Source organism: Trichosurus vulpecula, chromosome 8, assembly GCF_011100635.1.
Source record: "Trichosurus vulpecula isolate mTriVul1 chromosome 8, mTriVul1.pri, whole genome shotgun sequence".
Lineage (NCBI taxonomy): Eukaryota > Metazoa > Chordata > Mammalia > Diprotodontia > Phalangeridae > Trichosurus > Trichosurus vulpecula.
The window spans coordinates 188,047,031-188,059,938 of record NC_050580.1 but is presented as its reverse complement, the minus strand read 5'-3'; the positions used below and the strand labels follow the sequence as shown (position 1 = coordinate 188,059,938).

The window sequence follows — 12,908 nt, the reverse complement described above, 5'->3', positions numbered from 1 at the left end:
CATGCCCTTTGACCCAGCAATACCATTTCTGGGGCTGTATCTTAGAGAGATCACACAAGTGGGAAAGGGACCCGTATGCACAAAAATATTTATAGCAGCTCTTTTTGTGGTAGCAAGGAGTTGGAAAACAGGGGTATATCCATCAATTAGGGAATGACTAAACAAGTTGTGGCGTGTGAATGTAATAGAATACTGTTGTGCTATAAGAAATGGGGAACATACAGACTTCATAATAACCTGGAAAGGCCTTCATGATCTAATGCTGAGTGAGGGGAGCAGAACCAGGAGAATATTGTACACAACAATTCATTTATCCAGAATTATTATGGAATAGAAGGCATTCCATGTAAAGGAATTTTCCAGAATAAAATGCTAGTAAAATTTTTATTTCAAATATTCTTGTTTCCCCAATCTTAAGAAAAAAAAATCTTACTTTTCTCGTTTTACCCTTCTAGATGTCACCCTTTTCCTCCCCTTAACTACTGAACTTGTTTACACTTGATGTAGAATAGAGGTCTCCAGGAAAGACCTTACCCTAATCTGAGAGAATTCAAGTTCCTTAGCAGAAAAGACAGAAATAAAACAGGAATAGAATAGTTTCACCTCAGTCATTCTAACCTCAAGTACTTATTTGTACTTGTTACCACTACTATAGCTAAAAAAATAATTTTTTGTTGACCTTAGGATTTATTGGGAGAGCCTAACTCTGTTCTGCTCTTTTCTTGCTGCTATTCTTCCAGAACAGGAAATCAGTCAGCAAGCATTCATATAGGGTTTCCTGTGTGCCACATACTGTGCTGAGCACTGGTCATACAGAGAAAGGGAGAAGCAATCTCTGTCGTCAAGGAGCTTATTGTCTAATTGGGAGACGAAATGCAAATAGTAAGATAAACAGAAGATACATACAGAGTAGATGGAAGGTGATCTGAGAGGGGAAGACACTAGAAAGGAACCAGGAAAGGTCTCCTTCAGAAAGTTGGATTTATGTTGAGTCTTGAAGGAAGTTAGGGAAACTTAGAGATGGAGGTGAGAGAGCAAAACCTTCCAGGTATGGCGTGGGGAGTTTGTCCTCATTCACAAGATAATAGAATTTCAGAGTTTGAAGAGACCTCATAGGTGAGCTAGGAATCTGATTCAATCATAATTAACAAGTTATCATCTGACTTTTGCTTGAAGACCTTCAATAAAGAGAGCACACCACCTCCTGAAAAATCCCTTTCTTCTTTTGTATGGCTCTGATTTTTGAGTAGTTTTTCCTTACTATTGGTTTTGAGTTTGGTCCCTGCCTTTGATTTTGCTGATGTAGAAGATTCCTGCTGAAGAAATCTTCTTTACCCATTCATATCAGCAATTTAGAGTCTTAGACTGTTGTGTAGAACACTGAGAAATTTGGCCAGGTTCATAAAGCCAGTATCAGTCAAAGGCAGGACTTTTTTTTTCATATTAAACCAGCTTCTTTGTATCTTCCACCCATTCCTCTTATGTTAATCTGTCATCTGGCGTCAAGCAGAGTATATCTTCCACATGATATTCCTTCAGATATTTGAAGACGGTTCCCCTTTCCCCCCTTTTTTTCCTACTGACTTTAAACCAAAATAATTAACATAATATTGAGACCCTTAACTATCTTATTTGCCCTCCTCTTAATACTCTCCAGCTTGTCTATTTCCCCTGGAAAATAAGACTTCTTGAACCAAACACAATACTTTTAACTTCTGCCTGCCTCAGTTTCCTCAACTATAACATTGGGGGCAATAATAACACCTGTCTTCCAGAGTTGTTATGAGCATCAAATGAGATATGTAATACAGTGCAAATGGAAGTATAAATATGCCTCAAATGAGATATTTGTAAAGTGCTTATTAGCACAGTGCCTGACATAATAGGTACTTAATAAATGCTTATTTTTTTCTTTCCTCCTATGCACTATGCTATTCTGTGGACATACAAGTACAAAGAATGAAGTAATCCCTACTCTTAAAGGCCTTACAGTGTTAGAAAAGACAAACTATACATATGTAAGTGTATTCAAAATTAATATATGTTGCAAGACAACAAGATAAGTAAAAGTAGTGGTGGATGGAGGGCACCAAACAACTAGGAGATCAGAAAAGGCTTATAGAATATGGTAACTAAATTGCATATTGAAGGGAGAGATAGATCCTATGAGGCAGTGGTGAGGAGGGAGTGTATGCCAGATAGGGGAAATGACCACCGCTTAGACATGAAGACTAGAGACAGAGTGTCCAGTGTGAAGGCTAGGTTGGTGTGGCCACAAAGTATGAAAGGGGAGTAATGTATAGTGAGACTGGGATGATGGGGGGGTGGGCTTGAGGCAGGGCGGCCAATTAGGTGGCCATTGCAAAAGCCAAAATAAGAGATGATGGGGGCCTGAGCTAATACAGTAGTTGTATGAATAGAGAAGAGTCTGGCGTGAGAAATGTTGTAGAGATAGGAACAGAAAGATGTGGAAATTGATTAGATATGGGGGGTGACTGAGAGTCAGGTGCCAAGAATAACATTTATATTACACATCTAGGAAACTGAAAAAAAATTATGTTGAAGAGGGGCAAGTTTGGGGGAGAAGACACTGATGTTTTGTTTGAGAGTCTTCAGAACATGCAGTTTGAAAGGTCCGGGAGACTGTTGGTGATTTGGGACTGAAGCTCAGGAGAGAAGGCTATTGGTGGACATATAGATTTGGAAGACATATACATAGAAATTATAATTAAACCTATTGGAGGTGATGGGGAGCATCCACAATTAGGGCATGATATAGGTAATAAGCCAACAATGGAGACGGAGGAGCCCAGCACACAAAGAAGAGGAAAACCATAAGAGACTGACTCACAGAAACTCAGATGCTTACCTTGTCTTAATAGGAATAATATGTGCTACTATCACTTCCCAAGGCCTGGATAGCATGTCTTCCTTAATGAAGCTTACGATCCCACTAGCTCTTTTGTCCATACCATGCTATTGAGCTATAATGGGTTTGCAGTCCTCTAAAACCTCAAGATCTTTTCCAGATGCACTATCTATACCTATACCATCTTGTATTTGAAAATGTGTTCACTTTCACCTGTTTTCTTTGTCCTTTTAAAATCTAAAGTGGTTGAGCTGCAGACGATGCAGCTGTGTCTCTTTCCTTAGGTAACTCTAACTTTCATCTTCACTGGAATTTTTACTTCCCTGGAATTTAATGTATTCCACTTTCATCTATAGTTCTTTTTGTAGTAGACTAAATTCTTATTAAATTATAAGTTCCTTGAGAGCAGAATCTGTGTATCTCAGAGAAAAGAGTGGGCTATGGCCAGAGGTCACATAAGTATTAAGGAGCAACATCAGGATTCAAATCCATGAACTCTGAGGGCAAATCCAACACTCTTTCCATTATGTCTTGCCAAAAAAATGTTATAGGGTTATGGGATCATATGTATACAGCAGATGGATTGAAATATTTTGTTTATATTTACATATATATTGTATACATATTTACGTACAGACTGCATTCTTGCAGTAGAAATCAGAGAGAGTAAAGGGCTAGTTTTCATTTTTTAAAATTTCTTTTTTAATTCATTCTTTTTAACTCCACCATGTGTGTTGGACATAGTGGGTGCTTTAAAATGCTAATTTAATTGAATTGGGCAGAATACTCTATACCATGCTCATCATAGGCTATCAATAAATATGTCTTGTTTGTTGAAAAAATCTCATTTTACTTGATAGGTTTGATATACTGTTTTAAAGTGATAAATATATATGTTATAATTATAGTAGTGATTCAAGACTTAGTCATTATTAAGAAGAAATGACACTAATGTTAATTTTATTTGAACTTTGACAAGATTTGTTTTTAATCAGTACTCTATCTCGATCAATTATTTTCAATATGATAAGAAAAACAGGTTTTATAAGGCATCAGAAATTATTAACTTTGCTTACATATTCTGAGAGGTTTTCATAATTGGGAAATGATCAGATCAATCATATATCCATATTTAATTACCATTGGTTCAGGAAGATTACAGTTACTCTAAAAGTATGTCTGCTAACAAAATAATTACTTATTGCTATCTTTTCTCACTAGGATGGTATCACATTTTGATTTTAATGTCCCATATAATAAAAAAAAACCTAGAGAAAATTTGAGTGTGTTAAGTAGGAGAGGATGATCAACAGTGTCTAAGGCTGCAGAGAGGTTAAGGAGAATGGACTGAGAAAAGGCCATTGAATTTGGCAACTAAGAGATCCTTGGTAACTTTGAAGAGAACAGCTTCAATGGAATGATATGATCAGAAAGACAAAATGCAGGCATCTATTGTAGATTAAAGAAAAAAACTATTCATGATATGTTGGCATTTGGTTTCTACATAATCAGTAAACTACATCCATCCTTTATTCTTTGGTCTTGAATCATATTTCCTGGTATATTTTTGACATATTGCGATGAAGCCATTGAATATTAATGTATGAGTTAATTTGATAGAATTTATTTATCTTTTTGTTATCTGAAAAACATTGTACATGCTTCTTATAAACATTACAAGGAGAAATGACCAAGTGTTCCATGATTAATTGTTATTATAGACACTTGATGAAATTTTCTGCATTATCTCCTATTTAGCAGCAACTTCTTTATGTATTCTGGTTTCATTTATAATGAGAATATCAGTATTGACTGGCTTCAGTTCTTTCAGTAGGGTATCAATTCTTTGTTGGACGAGATTCTTATGTTTAGAATATTGTACCATCCATTAAATTAATTATTTACTAGGATAGTTTAAAAATGTTTGATTCTTATTACCTTTTATCATTTTCCCCCAAATCTTGCCAATATCATTGCCAGTGCAGAAGTGGGCAGAACAAAAATGAGGGCCATTCTGTATTTTTGTTTGTTTCAAGGGTTACCATGACCTAAGACCTTATTACCAGGTGGTCAGTCTAGTAATGATGTGTCTTTTCACACTTAACTAGGCTGTTTATCACATAGTAAAAATAACCCATCAACAGGATCTTATTCAAAGCCTTTCCCATTTCATGGAAACTACCAAAGTTTACATTCATTTTACTAACATAATTATCAAGAATTCATAGTCATCTTGAAGCCACAATGAGGTTTTGGGTAGCAATTACTGCACCAAAGAGGCTAAGAGAGCCCATATAAGTTCCTCAGCCATCAAACATTTGATTACTCTGCCAGGCAGACAGATAGGGCAGCTAAGGGCTGTAGTGATTCTAGGCATAAACTAATTTACAAAGTATTATTGCAGATTATGATTTATTGCCTTGCAAAACAGAGAGCATTGATGGGAAAAGTAAATCAGATATTGACATGAGATCCAACTAAGCCATATCACTGCCAAAACATTTATACATGAAATGATGAGGACAATAAAGGACTAAAAATAAAACACATTGTCTGGTTCTCATAGGTACCTTAAACTATCACTGCCAAGATTAATTTTGTAATGTCTACATTGTCACTTTCTTGACCTTTCTTTTGATTTTTATAAGGACATATTTGCTTCCTAGTATTTTGTAAGTGCAAGAGCTGTCCTTCTTCTGGGAAATGTAAATGAATTGGTATTGCTTGCTAGAAAATGTACACACACATATGCACACATGTATATTAATAATTAATGTCGTCTTCCCTTGGGTAAGTCTTTGTGTATTGGAAGTTTATTCCTTGCCCCACCTTTATAGACTATGAGTTAGCATATGTACAATCCTAAGGGAAAAAGTTAAAAGAACTTCCATCAGAGACCAGTGATTCTCACTTGAGAGAACCCCTTGAGACTATCCTCCTGGCATTGACAAGGCAATTTAAAGGAAGAACTCCCTGGAAAGAGTCAGGACCATATTAATTGGCTACTATCCTATATATCTTTGTAGTTTATTGCTTCTAGCTTTCTTTTCCTATAACCCTTCAACTAGCCAAAAAGATCCTTCTTTTCCAATTAAACCTTCATAAATAAATGTCAACCTGGCCCCATAGCACTGTGCCTAATAGGTGAGATTCTTCTTATCTCCCTTGTTAATCAGCCTTAAGTAGATGAGGGAGCATTTCTGTCCTTTTGTCTCAGACTCCTCAGATTATAACTGTCTTCAAGATTCCAAAGTGTAGCTCTGGAAGCAGAGGTAATAGAAATACTTTCTTCCCTCCCTTCTTCTTGGAACCCTTGAAAAGGAGGGAGCATTCTTCATATGTACTTTATGATAAAGGAGTGGTATTTACATGGAAGAGTAAGTATGAGAAACTATATTTTAGGGAGATGCTTCATCTCCATCCCAATCTGGATGCAGATTTGGAGGATGTCAGCACTGTCCTTTCTCCATTCCATATTCTCATAATCTCATTAGTATGTCTTGTTCATGGACTTTCTCCTTTTTTCCTCTCTAGTGTGGATGTTAAGATACCATAAAACACTCATTTAGAGAAGAATTTGCTGTCAAAAGCAGGAATTAAAATGAGTAGGAGAAATTGATCAAATATTTCCAGTTTTAAACTGCTCAAACTCCTAGAAGAGTACCAGTTTTTAAAATGATATTTGGTTTTGCTCATTCATACTAGGATAATCCAATTAATTTAGACTCTAACATCTCAGTCCCAAACATTTTATGAGGAATTAAGAATGACATTCAGGAAGATAAATTTGGCACAGAAATTGGCATAAAAGGTATCTTCTGCCAAATTGTATGATCAGAAAAGGAGTAGACAGGTTATGCAACAAGAGTGAGAAATGACAGTTGGATGAGTTAAGTACAATGCTAGTGCCCACAGAAAGTTAAAAAACTCTAGAGCAGGGATTCTTAACTTGAGGATCATATATTTGTTTTTAAAAATGTTTTGATAACTATTTCAGTAGTTTCCTTTGTAATCTTGTGCATTTTATTATTCAAATACATTGTTCTAAGAAAGGGTCAGTTAACTTAACCAGACTGCCAAAGAAGTCCATAACATACAACCAAGGATAAGAATGCTTGCCCTACAGGAAGGCTGCCAATGTATTAGTTAGATCGTCTATGAAGGATTTGGGGGAAGGGGGGGGCAGGATGGATTAGAATAACACAGAATGAGAAGACATGGAGAAGTTTTTTGTCCTGTTAGAATAACTTACTTGATAAGACAACTGGTCCACTAAAGTCTTAAGTTTATTAAAAGTTGTGTTGTGTACCAATTTGGGAAGATGTGAAGCATAGAGATAGGTAATATTATAAGCATATAAGAATTTTATTGCATCTCAATCCATTTATTTTCCTTTGTGAAGTACTTCACTGACTTTCTATTCTCCACAGATGATAAAGAGTTTAACAGAATAATTTGAACTATAGTTTAATACTTGTCTCATCAAACTTTGGGTATTTAATTTCACTTTACAGCCGATAAGTTTAGATTAGAAAAAATCATCTGCGACTTATAATTTTGTCTCTTTGTTTTGTAGAGAATATACTTTAAGAATCAGTTATGTTTTCTATTAAAGTAGTGAAAATAACATTATTGTAGCACTACTTCTACTAATAGCTATATCTGTATAGTCCCTTTAGTTAACTAAGCACATTCCCATATGTTAGCTAAACTTTGCCCTTTTAGTCTTATTCCCTGCTCAATACACTATATGCTATATTGTATTTTACCTTCTAACTGGATAGTTGTTGAAACCTTGTAGTAAAATCACTTTTATGAAGCACAAATGGAATCAAAAGAAGGATCAAAATCAAAGCTCTTTTCCTATAAGTAATGTGCTAGAAGTAGTTATTTACTTATTCCAGTGTGATTGAGATAGACTCTTTTCTACCCTTTTGGAAAGGAACCTTTAAAATGGCTGTAACACTTCTGACATCAGAAATTCCTGTTGTATATCTGATTACTTTAATTTCTTCAAGTCTTGCAGGAGTCTCAGGGCTATTTCATCTTTTTAATGCCCTTATTTTGTGCCAATTATTTTTATTTTTGTATGTAATGAACTCAATATCAGGTTCCCATATTTGGATGGTTCAGAGTATTAATAATACCATTTATTCTGAAGTAATTTTTTTTCTATAAACATATCCCCAGGAAAAACATTGGCTTTTTGGGGGGTGACTGGGAACTACTCTTGTACAGTGAATTCTTATTCAGTTTGTTATCCATAATTACCCCCTAGTCAATTTCTTCATAACTATTTTCTAGATAATATGCCCTACTTTATTCCTGGCTTGCATATTATTCTTTTCTGAGTGTATTATCTTACAGTTCCTTACATTAAATCTCATCTCAGACTAGTCCTACCAGATTCCCAAGTTGTCCATATCCATCTATTTATTTGATTGATTTTCCTTTGCCTTAAAAAAAAATCCCTTCTAGTTTTGTATCATCTGCAACTTTGATCATTGCTGAATTTACATTCTGCTTCAGGTTGTTATCAAATATATTGAATATGTGAGTTCCAGTCCCGGTGGAATCATGCAAGATATACATCCAGTTGTAGCTCTGTTGACAATAACTCATCACTTTCTGTCTGTCAGCTAATTTGTTATCCATGATAGTTCTCATTTCTTCTTCCCGAATAGAAAAAAAATCCTTCTTATCATATAGATTTTTTTTATAAAATTGAGACAAATAGTACTCATCATATTTCTTTATCCACCCAAGTTGATGCTTTATTTAAAAACAAACAAAAAGTTATTAATCTGAGACAGTATTTTCTTAAAATAGAATGCTTCTCATAATTTCTGTGAAGCATCAGTAAATTTTTAAATTATGTTATATGAGAGCGTTTTCAAGTCTCTTTATTCTATGCATTTTCCATGCAAAATGGACTCTTGTTACTTGCCATTTAAACATTAAAATTTTCCTTTTCATATCTAGCAAATTTTTTCCATCCCCTTACATAGATTAAGATTTTATGTCTACGTTTGGTTTCCTCAAAGAAACATATTTTTCTATTTCCCAGATTATTGTTCAGGACCATATAATGATTTATCTTTAATATAATTTTTTTCAGGAAAAAGAAGAAATAGATGGTATATCTGTTGGGGCCATTCTTTCTGACTATCAACGAGTTCGAGTGGAAAACGTGTAAGAAAACATTTATTTGATAGATCAGTTTAAAATATGTATTTTGAGGACTTACATGAACCAAAGAAAGTTTGTATTTGTATCCATTCATTAAATAAATGTTTTTTTCTTCATGCTCTTAGGCTTTAGATTTATATAGTAACTCTGGCAAGAAACCTAAGTAACACTCTGCAATTTTTGCCTATGAATCATTCATCAAAAACACCCTAACCTCTTAGGAAAAATGAGTTTTGTGTAATAAAAAAATTCAAGATAAAAAATTTTAAATAAGTAAAAATTTTTAAATTTCTCATTTAATTAATTATATGTATTGATATCTATGTAAAACATCATTTCCTGTCACAATATCAAAGGATGGGGGAGGGAGATGTGGAATAGCCAGTATTTTAAAGAAGATACATACACACACACCCTTATATGCACATACTGGAAGTTGTAGAAAGATATATACATATATACCTTCCAGTAGAAAGATGTATATGTATATACCTTCTGGTTATAGAAACAAAGCTGCATATCCATTCACACACACACACACACACACACACACACACTTAGTTACCTTTCTATTTAGAGGTAGAGAGGAAGAATATTTAGACCTTTGTGTTAATGGATTATAGTTCTTTTTTGATAGTTTTAGAGCATGTTGGCAGTCTATACTTTCCAAAATAACTGATAAATTCAGTTGTTTTAGTCATTTTCCTTGCTTTGGGGGAAAAAGAAAAATCATATTTTTGACATCGTGTCAATAGATATGTTAGCTATGTAGGGAGGTTGGGCTGATTTAGGGTGTACTTGAAATGTAGTCCAATAATACAGTACTTTAATTTTACGAAGTGAACTTTATATATGTTTTCTAATCTAATACTTGTAATATACTCCTATGTAATAGGTAGTTCAAGTATTTCTAGTTCCATTTTGCAGATAAGGAAAATGCTGCAAACAGAGGTTGAATGATCTGTCCAAGATCACATGCTGTTAAATAGAGGAGTGGAATTTTAATACAAATCCCACTGACTTCAAGACCAGTACTCCTATACAGAAGACTTTTTAAATTCAACCAAATGATTGGCTGAGGTATTTTTCAATTGGGAACCACTCTGGTTTGGAAATGGCACTGCTTTTTGAGTAGAAGGCCTAGATATGAATTTCTGCTGTTTATTATATGGGAGAACCCAGGTGAACCTCTGTAGATCTCAGCTTCCTCATCTGTAAAGTACTCCAAGTAATATTTAGATTATATGCCGAGAAGAGCTGTTGTGAGAAAAGCCCTCGGTAAATTTACATAAGTATGAAATTTGTTGTTACTGTTATTCTTGTTCTATGATTTCATTTGTGCAGGGGATTTTTAGTATGCATACTCACTTAACCAATGCAGATCTGTGACTCCTCATTAACTTGTAGCATTAGGGTTGTCTGGGACACTGGGAAGTTTTAGAACTTGCACAGGATCACACAAGCAGTGTAGAGGAGAGGCAGGACTTGAACTCAGATATTTCTGATTCTAAGACCAGCTCTTTGCTGCTTCTTTTATTGTTATGTAAATTACTACAAATATTTTAGGAAAATATATCAAATTTTTAGAAGAACGTTATACATATTCATATATAAAGAACATGAAGAACCCAGTATTTACTGATTAGAGAAGGAATTGCCAGTATTTGTTTTGGTAAAGATTAAACTAAGAATTACAAATGGACACATATGTGAATTGAAATGAGCTTTTCTTTTAGAAATTTGTTACATGAGCAAAAAAAAAATAGAAAAGATTATTGGTTATTTTTATTAAAATATATATGCATATATTTACATATGCATATGTGCCCTTTCTATGTAGAATTTTTAAGGATGAAATATTTAAAGGAAATCATAGTATGTTAACATTCACACTACAGAATGGACTCTGATCCAGCTGGATTCATTCAGATTCATTCAGAATACATAATCATGTACAGAATTAAATACGGAAATATCATCTGTCTTTTTTCCAAGTCTTCGTCAAATGTTTAGAGAGTCTAAACAAACTTCCATAGTGGTAAATATGACTGGCCATTAAAAATGTTATTCAGAAAGTTGGCAAACTGTGAAACTGACAGGAACATTTATTGTAAATATTTATCTCAGTTGTTAAGGTAGGCTCTAGCCAAGCATTTGAGAATGAAGATGACTTGCAAAGAGCATTATTATAGGGGGGGAGGGAAGAAAAATAAAAGGGGGAGAGGAGGAAATTTACATGATGACTTTGTCGTATATTTAAAAGAAATTGCAAGTTGTACATAGTAGATTGGTGGCTTCATGTGCAATCATCTTTATTGTACTGTGTTATGGAAATGCTTGTTTTATTCTAGAAAGTTAAAAAAATTTTAAAGAGCGCAATTATATTAAGACATTTAATTAGTAGAATGTAGAGGCTATATTCTGAATAAAAATTGCAAACTATTTAAAAGCATAGTATAAAACCTTTTATTTTAAGTTTTATCTTATTGTTTTATATTTATTTAAACAATTGCCATATTGAAATTACTCTTTATTTTTAACTTATCTGTGACTTACATTTCTGCTTTAAAAATTACTTTTTGGAGTTAGAAAGTTGTTGTTTAATTGTTTCAGTAGTGTTTGACTCTTTGTGACCCATTTGCGATTTGGAGTAGTTTACCATTTTCCTCTACAGCTTGTTTTACAGATGAGGAAACTGAGGCAAACAGGGTGAAATGACTTTTCCAGGATCACACGGCTAATAAGTGTTTGAGGCCAGATTTGAACTCAGGAAGGTGAGTCTTCCTGAGTCCAGGCCAGGCCACATAGCTGTCCTGGAGTCGGAGAGACTAGAGTTCAAATCAAGCCTCAGACATTTTCTGGCTGCTTTGTCCTGGGCAACCACTTAACCTTTGTTTGTCTCATTCTACTCAACTATAAAATGGTGATGATAATAGCATTTACCCACCAGAGTTGTGGGGATCAATTGAGATCCTATTTGTAAAATGATTCACACAGTGCCTGGCAAAGAGCAGGTGCTTAAGAAGTGCCAATTACCTTCTTACAGAAAGGCTTAAACATTTTGACATGCCCCCTTCCAAAAAAACCCCAAATTTACCCTTCATGATTAAACATGATCTAAAGTGGTGAAGTCATCTTCAGTAACTGGTGTTTGGTTTTAAATCATGAAATTGTTTAGGCATTGTTAGCAATTCTGAGAATAACAACCTTTAAATTAATGGACAAAACAATGTTTAAAAACTTTTGGGTTCATTTCAAAATGTGGCTGATACTATATAGGATGGATTTGGGGGGAAAGACAATGAGTTGTTTTGGACATGTCCAGTAGGTAGGTATTGATTTGGAAGCAGAGTTGAAGGGAGAGAATAAAACTGGATTCATAATACCGGGAGTCATCCATGTATGTGTACATATACCTATACATGTACTTATACATATACATATGCACACACATATACGTATACACACACATAAAATTGAATCTATAGGAACTGACAAGGTCTGGGGACCATTAGAGTTTATTGAGTTGGAGAATGATGTCATATAGTCAGGCCTCAGAACAGTGGGTAGAAGTGGGGAGAGACTTGCAGCAGAGAGAGCAGTTGGAGGTCACAGGAGAGGAAAACTGATTGTCTGTTGTGAAGGAAAAAGCAGAAGTTGAAACCCTGACCTGAGAAAAAGGAGAGTCTGACCTAAAGAAAGACCCCTGGGGCAGAGGAAAAGTAATCAATTTGATTTGGTCCCTAGAGTAGAGGAGAAGAGTCAACTCCTGAGTCCTCAGCAACAAAATTGAGTAATCCATCAGATAATAAAAAGACTTTTATGATGCCAAGGATGATAAGATACAAAT

The 12,908-nt window shown here is 34.5% G+C and overlaps 1 protein-coding gene across 2 annotated transcripts in view; it reads left to right on the top strand.

The window, feature by feature from the left end:
* DPH6 (diphthamine biosynthesis 6) overlaps window positions 1-12,908 on the top strand; it is a 475,806-nt gene that overhangs the window by 118,077 nt on the left and 344,821 nt on the right. For both annotated transcript variants that reach the window (XM_036736795.1, XM_036736794.1), the window contains exon 4: window positions 8,988-9,061. In XM_036736795.1, the coding sequence (XP_036592690.1) occupies window positions 8,988-9,061 (74 nt within the window). The remainder of the gene's footprint in view (window positions 1-8,987; window positions 9,062-12,908) is intronic.